The following is a 20158-nucleotide window of genomic DNA, read 5'->3' as shown; positions in this document are numbered from 1 at the left end:
CTAATTCCTACCATTATATTTATCCTAAAATACAATAAAAGGTAAAGGCAAATCAAGCATACTAATTTTATTTTTTAAATGTATTCAACATTCTGATCTTATTTTTCTAATGTTTCAAGTACTTTGATATTATTATTTAGTTGCATTCAGTGCTAATGTACTAAAAAATGAGGGTACCAAATACATGAAAAAATAAGATTAAAATATTAAATGTATTACATAAAAGATAAGATTGTAGGATACACATGAGAAATAAAATTATGATGTTGAACCTAAGATGAAAAGGAAAGGTACAGTTGTAAACCTAATCCACACTGGTTGTTAACTCCTTTATGTTCGTGCCTTTTAACTTTATATTCTATGCACAAGGTAATCCATACGATTCATTCCACTTGTTAATAACTCTTAGTCTCTAGCATATTCTGTAGATATTTTTTCACCATACTTACCTTGATTGATTAATTTATTAATTGTGAGTTAATCCTAGTTATTCTGGTAACTTGTAAGCTTGACACAATCAGCCACGCAATCGTTTGCCATGTCGGTATCCAGAATATAAAAACAAAACGAAATTAAAAATAAAATAAACACACAACTTGGCTGCTTTTAGCTTAGTCCAGTTAAAAAAATTCAATTGAAAGATGATCACTCTGTTTTCGCCATCCGCTTCTCTCTCTGTTAAAATAAACACCGACATAGTCTTCAGAACTTCATCAACTTTGCTTTACCATCAGTTTTAATTTCAGGGTCAAAAACCCCTTCAAGTGAGGTCTATTTATTATATATTTGGGTTAGTGATTTTCAATTTTCCGGGAAGAGAAAATTCGAGAAAAAAAGGAATATGTTGAATATTTATTATCCGAAGAATATAAATGGAGAATTTTTTTTGTGAGAAGGTGGTGTTGCATGGTGGATGATGGAGGGTTTTGTCAACTCGAGAGTACTATTTTAAAGGAGGCGCACACTCGTGCTTGAATTCTCCTTCCTGGTTTATATATATGTAAGCGTTGTTCTCTTATTAGTGATATTTCCAAACAGGTCTCCGGAAAAAGACCAGAAAAATTCTCGGTCGATATATAAACACACCTTGATCTAGATTTTTCTGGGTTTGTTTTTGATTGGAACAAGGAAAGAGGGATAGTTCATTTTTGCATGCTTTTACAAAACGGTGGCGCACCAACGGGATTCAGGTGAGTTGGCGAAGTTGACGGGCCATGACGGCGCCGCCGAAGAGGAAGAAGTACTGAACCCAGCTGCGGCGGTGGCGGCGGCGGCTGAGGAGGAGGAGGAAGAAGAGGACGCTGTGTTTTCTAGATATAACAGAGCAGGCGAGTTGACGGCGATGGTTTCAGCGCTGACGCATGTGGTATCTGGATCTGGTGGTCAGGGACGCACCGAATGGATACCTGTGACGTCACCTCTTGTCCAGCCTTCGCTTCCTTCTTCTTCTGTTTTGTCGCCTTACTTGTCTTCTTCTTCTTCTTCATCTTCTTCTGCTTCAGGCTCTGTTTTGAGCTCTGCTTCTGGTTCTACCGCTTCCGCTGGCCAAAAACGAGCACGTGACCAGCAGAGCTGTGTCTATGGAGCTTTCACTGACTTCAGAGTCCCCTCGCAGGGACAATCATCTTCTGGTGCATTTACATCACATTACTCTAGAATTTTGAAATGGCAGAAGTAGAACATTGAAATGGCATTTGTGAATTTATGGATATGTTTTATGAGTAATTCTTGTTTTTTTTCACTTGCAGTGACAGAGGAGGGGACGAATGTTGCACCCGGTGTGATAGTGGAGACGGCGGCAGCGACGGCTGAGGAAAGCGGTGAGAGGAGGAGAAGGTACAGAGGAGTGAGACAAAGACCGTGGGGGAAATGGGCAGCCGAAATTCGTGATCCGCACAAGGCGGCGAGAGTCTGGCTTGGTACATTCGACACGGCGGAGGCTGCCGCCAGAGCTTACGATGAAGCTGCATTGAGATTCCGAGGAAACAGAGCAAAGCTGAATTTCCCGGAAAATGTCAGAGTAGTACCCCCTGCTCACAACTTTCCTGCCACTCGCCCCGCGGCATCGGATTCTCGGGCGATTCATTTCCAGCAACAGACTCCTAATCTTCCTCCTCCACCTCCTCCACCGCAGCCGCAGTTCTTACAGTCACCGTCTTTTCAGACGCCACCGGATTTAATCAGAGATTATTGGGAATATTCTCAGCTGCTTCAGAGCTCCGACGAGTTCCAACAACAACAACAACGTCAGCAATCCCAACAACAACATTCGAATTTGTTACAACAATGGTTATACAATTCACAATTGGCGGCGCTTCAATCGTCTTCTTTGTTATTATCATCGTCACCCCTGTCTTCTTCTTCGTCCCCAACAGCATTCTCACCTTCAAGCCAGCTATCCTCTGCTTCATTTCCCCTGTTTTCCAGTCAGCATTCAGGTTACTTCCGGCCACCAGGAAACGCACAGAGCGGCAGTGGCGGCGACATCGGCGGTGGGTCACACTTTCCGGCGTCAACTTGGTCAGATACTAGTGGCTACCCTCCTCCATCCGGTCCAGGCTGATCATACATGACAATTTCTTTCTTTCTTTTTTATTTCCTTTTTTGCTTTTTTAATTAAATACATAGTTTTATTTTTTTTAATTTTAATTTCTTGAAAAATCCAAACAAAACATTCTAATTCCTTAAACTTGCAAGTTGATGAAGGTTTCAGTTTTAGCGGTATTTATTATTTAATCATTATCATTAATAATATAGTATAATTATGTAAAGATGTTGAGGTTTGGGAACGGAGGAAAGGACAAAGCAGCATTTAAGGTTTAAAGTTTGAAGTGATATAGTGATGTTTACTCATTCTACGGATGAAGCATACGTTTTCCCCTAAGTGGTTTGCTTTCAGCTTTACGGCCACGGATTTTTACTATTGTAATAATAACGAATTGCATAGATTTTTCCTAATTATCTTCTTTTTTATTTCTTTTTTTAGATTATGAAATAAATTATATGGTAAAAACGCATTCATTACCTTAATTTTTTTTTCTAACTGCACTTAGCATTCTGAGTTTTTAGTATAATGCATCGAATACCCTAATTTTATTTTTTTGATGTATTGGACACCTTGATTTTATTTTTTAAGTTATACCTAATATCATAGTCTTATTTTTTTGATGCCTCGAATATCCTGATATTATTTTTTAAGTTATTGATTTGAGGGTTGGATACATCAAAAATAAGATTAAAATGTTAGATATATCCAAAAAAAAAATCAGAATGTTTGATGCACCGTACAAAAAATCAGGATATTGGATGTAGTTGAAAAATAAGATCAGATGATAAATCGACCCCTGCCTTAAATTATATCGATGATGACTATGAGCATGATGATGATGATCCTTTTCCTTTTGGGAGTTCCATCCCTTTAACTATTATCATAGTGTTTCCCTGGTTTTATCACAATCTTGCTACGTAAAAACATGTCATGTTCTATCACATAGTTAGATTAATTTTAAAAAAAAACTTAATTTTTTTAAATGGTATGTGTGTGCACGCATATAATTAAATTATATCATCATACGCTCTGGCCAGCGAAACGACACAATTCAATATTTAGATGGGATGAAACCCGAGTGTTTTTGTGTCAAAAAATAAAACCCAGCTTATTGCACATTTATATATTTTCTAGATACAAAATACAAAGTGTATACAAAAAGAAAATAGATAAAATAGTTATTTTTAATATAAAATTAAATAAAAAATATAGATTATGGAATAAAAATTGCAAAAGTATAATAAATTAAACATCTTGTGCATGTAAATCGAAGTATCTAGAGAAGAAACACACTTAATGACAAAGACAGGTGCTGTTAGGAAGGGATAATGAATATATAATTTATCACCTCTTTTGTATATTATATATGAAATTTTTTTTCCTTAGTATACCTACCAAACAATTATTCACTGATAAGGTGGGTAGTTACAATTCCCTCAGAGATCCAATTCCTTGTGCTTATTTTTCTAAACTTGGAACAACAAGTGGGTCAGTCAAAGTATTTTGAATGATTCTCTGCTTTTTTTTCCCTGGGAATTGAAGAAGGTAGCTATAGGAGGAGGAGCTGGATTTGATGAATATGGAGATAATTTTCAACTTGTCAAAAGATAAGTTTTGAATGTAACATTATAAAATGGATATATTGCTCATTTGTTTCAAAAAGCATCTTTAATAATATTTTGAGTTGATCAATTTTGAAACTCTGGGTAAAGTTTTGGGTTGAAAACTTTTTCTAGGAAAATTAATCAAACACATGTGCACTTAATTTTGCTTATTCAAATCCTAAAGAGTTTCTTCTTAATCTCTTGAGGATATCTAGCTAATATTTTTGGAACCCTGTTCTGGAAAAATGGATGCTTTTTAGTTTCTATACATAAATATGGTCTGTAGTGATTTCCACATGAACTTGAGATGGTGTTTTGTTAGCAGAAAGCTCGGATTCCCACATGAATCTGAGACGGTGTCTTATCAGCCTAAAACTCATTAATAGATAACTGCCAAAACACCGCTGCCTCAAGCATGTTATCAGATGCCATTCTAAATATAGCTTTAATGAATCAAAAACCGTATTTGTTTTTTAGTACTTACATTTTGTATCTTTATTTAGCTTGCTTACTCATCATGACTCAAAATGAAAATGCATGTCTATCTATATTTCCATTTCATTATGAATATACATTTAATTTATTGCAAATTGTTTATAATTAACCAACAATAAAACGTGTCAAATCTGAATTTAATTATCTTAATCATATTAATCATGATTTCCGTTTATACTGTGTTGTTGTTGGTAGTGATTTGTCTGCGCACCATTTTGTGTTCATATTGATGATCTGCATATTCAAAACCCTAGAGTTTCCATTTAAAGCAATTATTTAAGACTCGTGGAACATAGTTGACTAGCCACCTTTGAATAATATCAAAATTAAAAACATTATTTTCTATTCAGACCTAAGAGAGAATTAAAACAAAACTAAAAAAAACAAATGCTTATTATTTTCATTCAGCCGGTTTTCTATAAATTATTTTTGAAAACAAAAAGGAAACTTCGGTTGGGTACGCAAAGGCATGCTTGTTCATGTGTTTCTGTGTGCATGTTTGTGTGCTTTTTTATTTAAATTTTTTTATATTAATAATATATTAGAGAAGAGTATAGCAGAATCCAAGCATCTAACGCATCCATGTGTTAGTAATTTTAAATTGTCGATGCATGTGAAAGGTCGAGAATAAGGGATATTAAATAATTTATTATTATTATTGTTTTGCTTTGTGGCTCTGGGCTTCCCTTTAATAATATGAATTAAATTAAAGTAATTTTAATGTTAATGTTAATTAGAATGGATTACGTGAGATTAATGTTCACGTCTCATCAGATCTCTCTATCAAACGTCGTTTTCTTTTCTCCTCTACAACGTAACTTCACCTGGACAATTAAAAACATATTTTTTCTTACCCTCTAAATATTATTTTTGTAAATATTATACGTAAAAATATATTATATACTTTTAATGTGTGTATATCAAAATTTAATTAAGAAGTCATTAATATTTTTTTGAAAAAATATATTAACGGATAAGAGTGTGCGTGTCCTCGTGTTTTTTTGTTCTGAGTAATAACAACAAATTTGTGCAATTCACAATAATATCTACTACTATAAAATATTGATTACTAACTAAATATATTGAATAATAAAACTATGACTAAATTATATAAACTTTCCCAAACTTATAACTATGTAAAAATAATCTTTTTAATTTTTAAAACTACATAATAAATCCCTTAGATTTCTAACTCTATATGAATATAACTCTAAATTATCAATTTTTATCCCATTAAACTTTATTTTTCATATACATATAACCCCCTGACACTTTGAGTTATATGCATGTGAATATCTTAAACTTTAAGAAATTTATTGATAAATACTGAATAAAATTAATAGTTATATGTAGAAATATAAAAAATTATGAAGGTTTACTGTAAAACTTGAAATGTTAGGGAGCCTATTCATCTATGATACCAAATTTGAAAGATTTTGTGTAATTTAATTTAAAATTATTAAATATTATTTCTCTTATTCTAAATATAAGATTCACTTTTTAGTGTTATAAAGTGAGTCTTATGTTTAGGACATAAAAAACTACTATCTCCGGTTATTAATATAAGACATTATTTAATTTTTATTTTGGTCATAAATATAAGACCCCAATTCACTTTGTTTCTTATATTTATACATTTTTTTCAAAAGTAATTCTTCTAACAATGGTAGTTCTAGCCAATACACTTGATTAGCAAGGATATTTTAGGAAAGATAACACCTATTTATTACAAATAACTAACTTAATTTTTTTATTAATCTCTTTAAATTAGTCAATTAGTTTTTATAATTAGGACATGAGGTAATATATAAATTCTAATAAAATATATAATTGATGAATTATATAACAATTATTTTCTTTCCAAGTTTGATGAAGCATGGAGAACTCACGGAAAAAATAAAAAGGTACGGCGTGGAGAACTGATCCTAATGAAATATCTAACGATCTTTTTTTTTTTTTCCTTAAAAAAATATTATATGCGGTGAGGTGCGTATCCACGTGGAAGAACATTTAGAGCGGGACCCAAAAGATTAACTCGAAGACTTATGTGGAGCCCACAAATTACGTGGCAGATAAAGACAAAAATGGATGACGTAATGATAAAATCTGCAATGTTAACCTTCTAGTCTTCCAGATAAAATTATTTTTTTAAAAAAAGAGAAAAAAAAGGAAAAATAAGGAGCAGAAAGAAAGAAGTGTGATGGGATTGATGAGTAACAAGGATGAATTGAAAATCGCGCCGGTCAATCACGGAGCTGGTTAATCAGATTAAAAAAAATATTTTAATTAAAATATACAAAATTATTTACATACAACCTCCTATCCTAATTATAAGAGCTAATTAGCTAATGTGAAGAAATTAAAAAATAAGTTAAATTAGTTATTTGTAATAAATAGGTGTTGTCTTTCTTAAAACATCTTTACTAATCAAGTGTATTGGCCAGAAGTCCAAAACTATATTATTAGAAAGATTATTTTGAAAAAAAAAAATAAATATGATAGACAAAATGGATTGGGGGTGTTATATTTAGAACCAAAATAAAAGTCTTATATTAAGGATTAGAGGTAATATAATAAGATTAATATTTAAATAAAAATATTAATTCACGGATAAATAAAATATTTGTATAAAAATTAAATATGATCTAACAAAATATAGTTAATAAAACACAAATATAATGTTTGGTGACAATCCTTCCAGTTATCCTAGATCTAATATTTAAAGTTGAGAGTCCTAACGTGACCCGTTGATGAGTTGAGAATAAGTGGCCTTATTTGAACTAAAGCCTTGAATATCAGACTATGTTAGTTTGGTCCGGTTCAGTGAACACACCCGAGTGGTATCAGAGCCATTAATTGTTCTAAATTTATTAACCAAATTTGCCATAAAATTGCTTTACTGATCCAACCTGCCAAAGAATTTTCATGCCATGATAAATAGAAAGGACATATAGTAACAGTGGGTAGGAATGGACTGGGGAGGCACGTGCGAAGGATAGAGACCAAAAGGAGATGACACGTGCAAAAAAAGCCTAAGCAAAGATAGGATAACTATAATAATGTTCAGTGGCAATGGAAGAACCTAACATGGGGAAAAGTAAAAGTGACAAGTGGTGAGTTTGGAGGGTGATTGGTTGTTTACCAACCATTTCCGGTAAAGAGCCTTCTTCGGCGTTCTTTTGCATTCATTGATTTCATCCATAGGCGTCACTGTGACTTCAAGCTTTGCTAGGATTAAAAATACCCGAGAGGTAGAGCGTTTTCCGATTCTACACGGACATTATATCTTTTGAAAAAATTTCTTAATATACGAGTTACATAATTAAATTAGTAATATTAAAAAAATTATATTTTTCTTGAATTAAAGTACAAATCCATTCATGAAATATTCGAGAATATGCATATAAGATTGTAAACTTTACTTGGCACTAAAATACACATGAACAAATTCAAATGGGACAAAAATGTCATGACCATTAATTTAGCCAATGTCTGTTATTTTTTGGGATTACCCATATTGTTCTCCATTTAGAAAAGTAACTAACGTTGTGTCAAATTAACGGGTGTGAGATTTTTTCCCTTATTTAAAAAATTTTATTTGTATTTTTGCATTTAAGTAAAATTTATGGTATCAAGTGTACATTTGTAAATACTTCATGAATAGATTTGCATCTTAACTCTATTCTTTTTTAACCATGTGAATTATTATAACTATTCTTGATGAAAAGCTTTTGAATACGTAGAATTGATGTAAAATATTTTAAAAAATTATAAATTTAATAAACAAAATAAATTAAAATATTATATATCTAAGGTTAAAGTAAGCCATTTATTAATTTATTTGCAGATAGAAGAGACCAGAAATTTAACCATGCGAGATAAGTTATTGTACCGCTTGGCTTGTTAAAAAAGCTCATAATATGAGTTCCGAACAGAATGACAACGGCAAAGCCTCTTCTTCGATGTCAAGATCTAATGTGGCTCGATTTGATATTATAAACATATGGGCCCTAAGAGTTAATCTTTTAATCTCCTATGCTTTGCCTTCCTCTAATTTAATTTGTATTTTATTTGATTCATAATATAAGTCATTTTAATCAATTTATTAATCTCAAAAAATTGTAATTAATTCATTAAATTTGTTTCAAATCGAAAGAACTTTTTAGCTTTGCCCATATTAAACAAGGTTGAGAAGGGGAGAAAAATATAGAGAGTTATATTTAAGTATTAATTGTAGGGACAAAATTGATAAATAAGCATTAATTACTGTTTGAGTAACTTATATTTTAGACTAAATTATTCTTCTAGAAGTAATTTATATTATAGACAGAAGGAGTATTAAGAAAACTCAAGTGTTTGTATTTACTATTTCATATCCAATCTTATAAAGTTTGCAATCAACGACGCACATTAATTTGTTATTTAAATAAGGGTTTTGGATAAAGTGACATTAACGAGACATCGGAATGAAACTTGCACAAGTGGGCAACTGTCCTACAAAATGACATGACATATCTTAATTAAGTAAGGTGTTTGAATTTGGTGTCTATATAATAAGGCGTTTGGCTCATTTTTGGCATCTCAAAAGTATTTTTGATAAATTAACTTTTAATAAACTGATTTCTGGATAGAGAAATGTTTTTTTTCAAAAACAGTCTACAAAATCTAAAAGTTATAAAGAAGTTGGTCTGAAAAACGAGTGAAAGTTACTCTTAACATTTTGAGAAATTTTTCCAAGTTTTTGCGAATTGCACTTTGTAGATGATGCTCTAGGCCTGATTTGTTTAATTTTCTGACGTAATATTTAAAATTAAGTGTTAGTTTTCAATGGTAAAGTTATAGGGGTATTTTATCGAAATTTATATAATACTCATCCAGTCTTTAATATAAGACTTAATTGATTCATTTGAGTAAATTAATTATGTTAGTTAAATTAGTTAATACAATACATTTTTTCTAAAATATCCTAATCATTTTTCTTAATTCTCTTTCGCTCTCTCCTGCTTGATTATTGTTGGGAAGACATCAATAAGGTTACTTTAAAAAAAATTGATAAATTTGTAAAATAGGTTTTACTTACATGACTAGCATCAATGCTCCAATTAGGTTTTATATTAAGAACTGGATAAGTTTTTTCAAATTTTAGATTTCTATGTGCCTCTTACTTGTTTAGGTTGATTATGGTTGAATCATAGTTAGATATAAATGGTTAACAACGAGCGATGGGATCTGCAAGAGTTATAGTTGATAGATGAGGATATGAATGGGGTTTGGTCAAATTCTTTTGATGGATGCTTTTGAAGTCGACTTTTGAACGTCTTGAAAAACTAGAAATATTCCCCAAGTCTTTTACTACCTTAATTCCTTAATCTAAAAATAAAAACTAGTTCACTAATTTAAGTATATTAAAAAAGTTTATTAAGTTAGTTATTCGTAATAAATACTATCTTCAATCCTTAATATAAATGCTAGTTTGACTTTTAATTTAGTTCTAAATATAATATCCCAATCCACTTTATTTATCATATTTATCTATTTTTTTTAAGGTAGTCCTTGTAGTAGTTACACATATTAAATGTTTCATTACATAGTAGTTCTAGCTAATACACATAATTAGCAAGGGTATTTTAGAAAAAACAACACTTATTTATTACAAATAAATAACTTAACTAATTTTTTTAATCTATTCAAGTTAGTCAACTAGCTCTTATATTAAGTATCAGAGCTATTTGTGTTATCCTTCCTAAAATGCTTTGGCCAATCATGTGTATTAGCTAAAACTACCATTTGATAGAGTCTTTAACATATGTAACTATTACAAAGACTACTTGAAAAAAAAACGAATAAACATGAGAGACAAAGTGAATTAGGGTTTTGTATTTAGGATTAAATTGAATGTCAAACTAGTTCTTATATTAAAGACTCGGGGTAGTATTACTTATGTTCTTAGTATTGGATATTGGGGTTTGGTTACAAACATATATATATATATATATAGAGAGAGAGAGAGAGACACGCATATATATAGATTTTGGATATTGTAATTATTCCTTTGGTCCTTAATATAGGACCCAATTATTGAGTTAGTTTTGGTTCTAAATATAAGACCAATTTCTCATACTTATTAATTTTCTTTAAATTACCCCTATGGATACTTCCTCAACCATAATCAAGTAGAAGAGGAAGAGAGGGTATTAAGAAATATGATTATAATATTTTAGGAAAAACATGTCACATTTTTTTATAATTAACTAACTTACCTAACTTCATTAATCTAATCAAATTAGTTAAATAGGTTTTATATTAAGGATTGGAAGAGTATATTTTTACCTCGTGCTTACTAGTTTTGCTGTTGGAATCTTTGGGGTTAAGTACATATTGTTAAAAAAAAAAAAAGTAAATATAGCTTGTGTATAACACACACAATACAGGGGGCTGCCTGCTAATTAAAAAAAAGCACAAATACTTATGGGAAAAAGAGAACAATATTAAGCATTTAACTACTTGATTGTTATCTTTTTTTAAAAAAAGAAAGAAGTCATTATTTGACATTTTGATACTTAAATCATCAGATATATTACTCCTTATTTGACGTTGAAAATCGTAAAATACAAGCTGAGAGTTTAAATGACGCCTATATGTTTAACATTTGTTAACCGTTAAATAAGGCAAAAAATAATTGACCAGTGTGGTATTTTCTATAGTAGTGTTGTCTCTTGTTAAATTTGCAATGTTTGTATTTTGTCTTTTTTCTACTCAGCTAAAAAATTTTTGACTCCAAAGCGTGTCTTCACAAGTCAAATTTAAGAGCTAACTTTAAATCTCTTGTCTCCTTATTTAGCATTATGTCATCTATTAAAAACATGCACTTAGATATTTCTTCTTGCATATGCAAGGTTCAAATGTAGAAAACCTTGATCAAATAAGTAAAAGCTGCTTAACGATAATCTTTGATGTAAACCAATATTAATTATTAAAAAAAAAGTCTTTTGTCTCACATTCAAGCACCTTTACTAATATCTATTGCCCCTTCATATGTGTGTGTGTGCGCCTCTTCACAGAGATAGTATAACAACGAAATAAAATTAAATCTAGACTGCCCAACTTCAACTTGGATTGTCGAAAGGAGTCATAAGTAGCCTGGCTATAATAAGAATTATTGAATCCATTTTGTCAAATAAAGTTGAGGATTCGAATATCGCAGAAAACAATTATTGTTCTTGAATTCGGCTTACTCGGTGGTGTAGGATAATTAAACAATTATAAAAAGGATTAAGTTAAGTTAATAGAAAAGTTAAACTAAATGTAAATATTGAAAAAGAGACTACATTGAGTTACCAAAATTAAAATGAACTAACTTTGGCAACTGTTAAACTAGTGAACTCATGGCTAAGCTGGCCGAGAAAATCTGCAAAATTAGTTTCGAAAAAGGCACAAAAACGAAAAATGAGCAAGTTAAATGGTTTCCCAATTATTATTAAAAGTAATAGATAGACTTAATGAATAATGATATCTTTAGATTTTACAAGATTTTGGTAATGATATACTCCTTTACTCCTATTTATAAGGTAAAGAAGAAAAATTAATTCTATCATATTTTATAAGTCATATAATTAAATTTTTCATATAAATATATAACTTTTCCCTTCATTTATTATTATAAGACTTTATACTTATAGGTACAATGTACACTAAATGGGATAAAATAAAAATGTTATTAATTTTGAGACATTAGAGTTAATATGATTTAAAATATTCTTTGATTATAAGGGAACATATTAAAAGTGACTTATAAATATTTTATTAAAAAAATAATCTGTGGATTATTTTAGATTAGAATATTGGGCTTGCAAAACTTGTCCAACATTGTACAATTATACTACATATAAATATATATAAATAATAAAATATTTATACAAAACAATACTATTTATAAATAATATAATAAATAAGGTGGCTTAACTTAAACTTTTTGAAGTGTATACTGCAAAAAAATTGAATTTCAGAGACAACTAAAAGTTTTCAAGTCGCCACTGAAAAGTCATTGCCGTAGTAACACTGACTGAAAACTTTCAACGGTGATTGCCACTGAAAGATATTTTTAGTAGTGACCTTCTTGTCGCCACAGAAGTGACTTTCAGTGGCTACCTTTTTGTTGCCACTAAAAGTGTTGCTTAAGAAAAAGTGACTTTACCGACACCATGTCCCCACCGGTTGGTCGCCACCTTATCACCAATCGGGTGCCATATAATCATTGGCCACCGCCACGTTATTGTCGGTCACCTTCATGTCATTGCCACATCACCACTCTCATACCACATCATTCCTCCCTGTCACGTCATCGTCCAAATATTTTTACCTTAAATGTATTTTCTTCAAGGTTTAAACTTGTGACCACCTCCTTTCGTGTCCAATCTTCTTGCCATTGAGCTAGATTGAATTTGTTTATTACTATTGTAAAATAAAATATATATTATTATATTATACTTTTAGAGGCAACATTAGAAAGTCATTGTTGAAACTCAGACTTTCAGCAGCGACTTTCTAAAGTCACTACTGAAAGTTAGTCTGAGGCTGAATGGAAAATTAAAAGACTTTCAACAATGATAGTAATAGTCGCCACTGAAAGTCAATTTTCAGTGGCAACACTAGAATGTTGTTGCTGAAAGTCTACTTTCAATGGCGACCTTAGAAAGTTATCACTAAAAGTGAGCCCTTTAGTGGTGACATCACCACCGAGGTCCTGTATTCAACGGTGACTGTTTGTGTTGCCGTTGAAAGGTATACTTTCAAGGGTGACAAAAAAAGTCGTTACAGAAAGTTGACTTTCAGCGGCGACATTTTTGTCTTAACTAAAAATTTTATTTTAAATGGCGATTTTTTTTATTGTCGCTGAAAATTGTCGCCTAAAATTCTTTTTTTTTTTGTAGTGGCATGACCCACAATTTAGCTAGTCACGTCATACAATTTTAGAACAAAAAACTTCAATTCAATTCAGTTTTGTAACTAAATGAAAACATTAAATTTGTAAATCGTTATAGAGCTAAAGCGAGCATATAGGTCCATTTATAATTAAAAAAAAAAACCATAGGTCTTTATTAATATATGTTTTCCGAAAGACAAATTTATCATATATTTTTTTTATACACAAGACTAATTTATCATATATGTGTATAAGAAATGAAAAACAAATTGAATATGCAAGATTAGGATAAGCATGATAATGAATATTTGTACAGTTCTCAAGGAGTTGATGTGAAAGAATAAAGTAATAGTGAAATTATATTGTTTTTGAGGTTGGATTACAATTTGTGGTTTGAAAGTGATGTATGATTTGTATGTCTTATCGTTTTCTATTACCTAATTAATAGTGAATTTTGGGATACATAGCATCAAATTTTCCTGATGACATCAATAATTATTCGAAAATGGTGTATTATCAGGTTTTAAATATGAGATAACTCTCTTTTTATATAACTTTTTACTTGTAAGATTTGAATACAATTTTTTTTTTCAAAAAATTAAGTTCACTTATCCCATTTCTATTAACTGCATAATATTAATTTTGAGAGCACAATAGAAATATCATCCATATAAGGCTGTGGATGTGTTTTCTTATACTTAATTTTTTTTCCCCCAAATATCTTAGTTCGTTGGCTTTATATATCTTTCTTGGAAATATCTATATTATATTTTATTGATCCCACCTTAAATATCAATTATAAAGATTAATTAATCATTTATTCATCCTATCCAAACTAAGCAAAAGTGTCAATCAAATACCTAAAAATTGAACTAAAATTAATAGCCTTTAATATATCACGAGTATCTCTTTCAACTTGACTTAAACCCTTTTCTTTTGTCCAGACGTTGGTGATATGTTTCGTCACATCTACAGAAACAAAAGGGTAGATAGAAATTGATCTAATTCTAACCAGAGCTCCGATTATATGTCAGCTTCTACTTCTATATATACTTATAAAGCTAATCCAAAGATATCACACACACACACACACACACACACACACACACACACACATTATCCCACGCATTTTTTATATGATGTTATATTTGTTCGTTCCCCTCTTTTGGCCTTTACAATCATGCTAATCCTTCGATAAATAAGTACGAGGACTCCAATTTTTGATATAGTACAAACCAACTTCCGATTTTGGATGTAAATTAAAAGCTAGTGTTGGGATTAATCTTAATTCTAAATATAAATCTTAATTAACTGTGTTTTTTAACAAAAAGAAAATTGACTTTATCTTCCAAATTTATAACTTTTTAAAATGCTTTTTTTATTGATTGCATATAATATTAATGATGTTTTCTATTTAGAAAGTAGTTTTTAATGCAAATGATTAAAATAAGTACTTTAGGAAAATTAAACTAATATGTATCTTCTTAAATAACTAATTTAACTAAATTTTTTTCAATATTCTCAAACTAGTTATCTAATTCCTATATTTTGGATCAGAGATACTATTTTGTTGTGTTTTCATTATTACCTCATAGATATCTTTGGCTATATTGAAACTCATTGGTCACACTGCGGAATCATTAGCATTGTATTTTGAGCTGGATTATTCCATTAATAATTTTAATCTTAATATATTAATATAAATCTATCACATGAAAAGACGTATTTCAAAGAGCGAGTATAAAATTAGTTATAAATTATAGACTAATTAAGGAGCTTGTCACATTACTAGATAGTAGTGGGATTCGAACCTATATTCTTATGAATGCAAGTCATATTTACTAGCCCGTTGAATTGATATTTGTTTACCAAACCATACTTTTGATTAGTCCATTCTTAATTCCAAAATATTGTTTGACAATATTAGTCCACTCTTAGCCCATTAATACTAAGATGGCCGAATTGAGGCAACTAAAAGGACATGCCATGCACCCACTAACTCACATTAATTTTATTGTTTAATTATAAATTCCCAGTTCTTAAATATTGATTTGTTGAATTTTGAAAAAGAAATACCCTTATGACTATTAATGTAAGAGCTATTTAATTAATTAATTTGTATATATTAAGAGAACTAAATATTTCTGCTTGATTCTAACAATTGTGATATAATCTTTCTAAAATACTTCTATATATGCAACATTATATTATATACTGGCTTATAACTTAGATAAATTAATTTCAAAAAATGATAAATACAATAGATAAAATATATTAAGGTATTATTACATTTAGGACAAAAACTAATTTTTTAACTAGTTTCTATATTTAGGACCAGAACAATACTTGTTTGTGATTGACATTGAAATCTAATAGCTTACAACAAAGGTGTGCTTTAATAATGTCTAATGGATAAACCCTTGATTTTTTTCCAAATAAAATTAAATTTGAAAAAGCAAAACATTCACATGGCTAGGCATGTGCATTGTGGTTTTAGTATTTTGGTTTGTCTCACACACACAGATAAGTATTTTAGACATATTTATGTGTATATATATAGCCATTGAAAATGGCTAGACCATAGACATAGGGTATACCAAATGCTTCCTTTTTATGAAACTTTTCACCACCTAAATTTGAATTTAGCGATGAACGATGCTTATCATTCACAAAAACAAGACAAAACATGGCGATATACCCGACCCTACACAGTCACATTGCATTTTGAAACGACAACCTAATTATATTCAAATTTAGGTGAAAAGAAAATATAGGTGGTAACAATTGTTTCCTCAGCTTCATGTCCCAACAAAGAGACACCAATCAAGTAAAAAAGAACTATCTAATTTTAAGAAATATTTACATCAATTAGAACAATACAAATTGAAATTTGCAGTGGAATTGAAAAAATTCATCATAAATTAAATTTATGATGTATTTTGCAAGTTTACTGTTTCATCGCAAATAACAATGTCACAACATTTGCATGATAAATTTTATGACGGATTTTAATTGCATAATAGTTTTTGGGAAAAATGACTGAAAAATACTCATTAAATTTTGAAAGATAAATATGTCTTGCTGACTATTTTTGTTATGGTTTTGACTGCACTTGCAATGGTTTTTACTACTCAAAATTTGTCAAAATCACCTATTTATCATTTTCAAATTCAATAAATATTTTTTTTGGTCATTTTTCCTTTTGTTTTTTCATTGTGATGAATTCGTTGTAAAGATTTGTCCTGTCGTGACTAAACCGAAGTAATCAAATTGATAAATGATAGGTCTATGTGCTTGTCATGTCTTTGAATAATATAAGGTACAAGGTTTTCTATCTTCCCCACAAATTAATAATGGCATGAACCAAACTTTTGGAGTTAGATAGATGAGCAGGCAAAGGACAGATGTTAGGAATTGATTATATGCATGTTTGCCTAAAATCTATTTTGTTTTTGGCCTGCCTAAACTTAAAAGATTAATTGATACTTGTGTTTGTAAATTGTCAATAAATCATAGGATTGATAATAACCTTTTGCAATAGTTTCATCTTCACATTTTAGCATAAATTAAGATATGCCTATTTTGTGTTTTACAGAAGGTCTAGTTTTTGGCCCCCCCAAAAAAAAAACAAAGTCTAGTGTGATATATATTATCATGACTTTTCCACAATTTTAAATTATTATATACAAAATTATCAGCAGATGTACCCGATAAGAGAAAAAGTTTTTTAATCAAAATGCGGTCCAACTAAATCCTTCTTTTTATAATGGGCTTGGTGGTGATATTTACAACCTTTTGAAAATGGATAACTGGTTGTGACTGAGAGGTGAAAAATCTTTCAATCACTCTTAATATCTTAATTAATTTAATAAGATGTTTTATGATTTTGATAAATTCCATTGAACGTAGTCTTTTGCTTATCAAATCTGATTGGATTAACTAAATTAGTTATTTATTAATTAAGCGTAATTTAATTCAAACAATTGGGCTTTATTAAATATTTTGGCCCATTAGAACTTCCAATCCAACATTATATAGATAGTTACCTCACACTGACATAATATATAATACAAACACACACACACACACACACACATATTAAATTTCAGTATTTCAAATAAAATATTGACATATAAATCTACGAAGATCATTTTCAACTCTATTAGGATTTGTAGAAATATCATACTATGTTGAATAATTGTTTATTTTAGTATTAGTATTACGCATGCTTCAATCCTCTTAGTTTTTTCGTTTATTTTTGTTTAAGAGAAAAATAATGAATAATCCATAATCATAAAACATAACATACTTTGAATAACTATTTTAAGTGATCAATAGACATTGAAAATGGCTGAAAAAAAGTAAGTAAATTCTTACGTTTATGGGACCATTCACCGCCCATAACTTTGAATTAAGAATACACTAGAATGTCCATTTAAGATGGCTTAGCAACTAGCGAGCTGATTATTCAGATTTAGTCAAGTATTAGTGTTTGGCAGATGCATACCTACACACTTATATATGCCTATGTTATTAAAGTTAATTTGTAGGGCCAGACATTGAAGTCAAATGAAACACGTTTTTCAATATTCATGACTCTGGAGCACATTTAGACAAAGTTATTTGAAGACATATCCTGTCATTGCCAAACCTATTGAGTTTAACCATATAATTTATGATCGTAGACGTGGGTCCGTTTTTTATATGATATATTAAATACTTCTCTAGTCTTATTTACAAGCATGTTTTACTTATGCTAAGAAAGAATTTAAATCTCATTAACGCTACTTTAAAATTTAACTACTTTTCTAGCTTTACTTATATTTAATATAAACACTTTTCATCAAAATAACAATTTATACTAAAATAAATGAAGGGTAAATAGTAAATTTATGTTAAAAATTTAATGATATGACTTGTAAATAAGACCAAATAAAGTTTGGATTCCTCTTGAGAACTAGCCTTAAATTTGGGCTGGATGTTAGTAAGGGGAAGGAAAAAGTTTGGGTTCCTGTGGGGAAGAAAAGGAAAGCAAGCACGAGGATTAAACAACAAGTTTGGATCCTCTTAGAATCTTTCTTTTTCTTTTTCTTCTCAAAATCTCATCTCCATCGTTGGATCGAATAATAGATGATTCAGATTTAATATTTTAAAAAACAGATGTCCATCTTCTCTATCCTATTTGTGTAATGTTATAATAATAGTTTTATAAAGTATGAAATCTGAACCATTCATTATTTGATCTAATCGTGGAGATTAGATGCTAAGAAGAAAAGGAGAAATAAGGATTCTGAGAGGATCCAAACCCATTAAACAACAGGGGAAAGATAATTATCCAGCAAGAAGAAATGGCCTGATGATTGAAAAAAAGGGGCCTGTTGGGGAAGAGGGCCAAGAGCCCATTATCTCATTCAATCCATTCTCCACCATAAAGATTGGACCATAAGAGGAAGCAAGGCCCATGGATGGTGATTATGAGATTGGACTTATGGACCTATCATAGGCCCCACAGATTGGCCTAGGAGATCATGATGAATGGGGGATAGGAGAGGCAACTTAATTGACATGTGTAAAATGATAGAAGTAAATGAACCAAGTGGTCGTGAGTTCAAATCCTGCTACCGATGTGAGGACCTTATTGGTGGGCAATCTGTAAATACTCTTGTAAGCGCTCTCTGAGCCTGGAGGCATGCTCTCGTCTTGATGAACTCCTGGGACCCAACTCACCTAAACTTTTTGCTTACCCATAAAAAAAAAACCCAACGCATATGCAGTATACTTTTGGGAAGTAATATGGAAAATGAAGAACAAGTTGCTCGACAGCTGCATCCTCATCATGTCAAATGGTTTCACCATGAATATACTGTTATGGAATGTTCACAGAGTGGCCTCCAGCTCATTTCCAAGTCTCATTTGCTAACGTAAGAACTTTCATAGCTTGGATTTTATTGCTCTATTTGTGACTTGGTGCACTGGGGTCAAGATTAGTTTTAGTAACATGGAACAAAAGGATCATAATGGCTACAAAGGTGGAATCTAGTGCCTCTAGAATGATAAGATTCATAGAGTGGAAATAAAACATAAAATCACTCAATATATCCATTTTGTAATAGAGAATTGTACATAGGAGGTGTGGGAAATGATGATGGTTTACACAAGCCTGAACATTACACAGCAATGAGAACTGTGGCAATAACTGAGGAATCTTATCCAACGCCCTTAGTGTTTAGGGGACGACTTAAATGAAATACTCATGGTGAGCGAATGATGGACGAGCAGTAGACAAAGACCTCTACAACTTTGTTAATGATGTCAGACTCAATGATTTGTGCCTTATGGGGCCTCTCTTTACATGGCATAGAAGTGAGATGGAAAGTAGAATAGCTTGAGTACTAGCCACCTGTACATGACTCGAGAAATTCCTTGACGTAACAGTTACTCATCTAACTTAGTATAAATCAGACCATAAGCCACTCTTGTTGTGAACTGATGGTTTAAGAAGCATGGAAAGAACCTAAAGACCTTTGACATTTGTAGCAGCTTGGGTCCTGCATGAAGAGTTCAAGTCTTTTGTCTAAGAGCAATGGA

At 30.7% G+C, this 20158-nt stretch overlaps 1 protein-coding gene across 2 annotated transcripts; it reads left to right on the top strand.

Moving 5' to 3' along the window:
• Positions 1-974: 974 nt before the first annotated feature.
• On the top strand, positions 975-2958 carry LOC114719332 (ethylene-responsive transcription factor ERF110-like). 2 transcript variants are annotated; one of them, XM_028904816.1, is made up of 3 exons: positions 975-1631; positions 1749-2596; positions 2849-2958. In XM_028904816.1, exons 1-2 carry the CDS (start codon positions 1343-1345, stop codon positions 2561-2563), a joined length of 1104 nt encoding a protein of 367 aa, XP_028760649.1. In that variant the 5' UTR covers positions 975-1342; the 3' UTR covers positions 2564-2596; positions 2849-2958. The 2 variants fall into 2 exon arrangements, with proteins under 2 accessions (XP_028760649.1, XP_028760648.1); XM_028904815.1 differs by having other exon boundaries at positions 976-1631; positions 1749-2958.
• Positions 2959-20158: the final 17200 nt, after the last annotated feature.

This window comes from Neltuma alba, unplaced genomic scaffold (genome assembly GCF_004799145.2).
Source record: "Neltuma alba isolate B1F8T4 unplaced genomic scaffold, ASM479914v2 tig00011909_pilon, whole genome shotgun sequence".
NCBI lineage: Eukaryota > Viridiplantae > Streptophyta > Magnoliopsida > Fabales > Fabaceae > Neltuma > Neltuma alba.
Note: the sequence above shows the minus strand (reverse complement) of the source record. Positions and strands in the feature narration are given on the sequence as shown.

What these genes read in the sequence shown, in the direction of transcription:
- LOC114719332 (XM_028904816.1), top strand. Translation starts at nt 1,343, where the DNA reads ATGGTTTCAGCGCTGACGCATGTGGTATCTGGATCTGGTGGTCAGGGA. An exon ending in GCAGGGACAATCATCTTCTG is followed by an intron (nt 1,632 to 1,748) that starts GTGCATTTACAT and finishes TTTCACTTGCAG; the next exon opens with TGACAGAGGAGGGGACGAAT.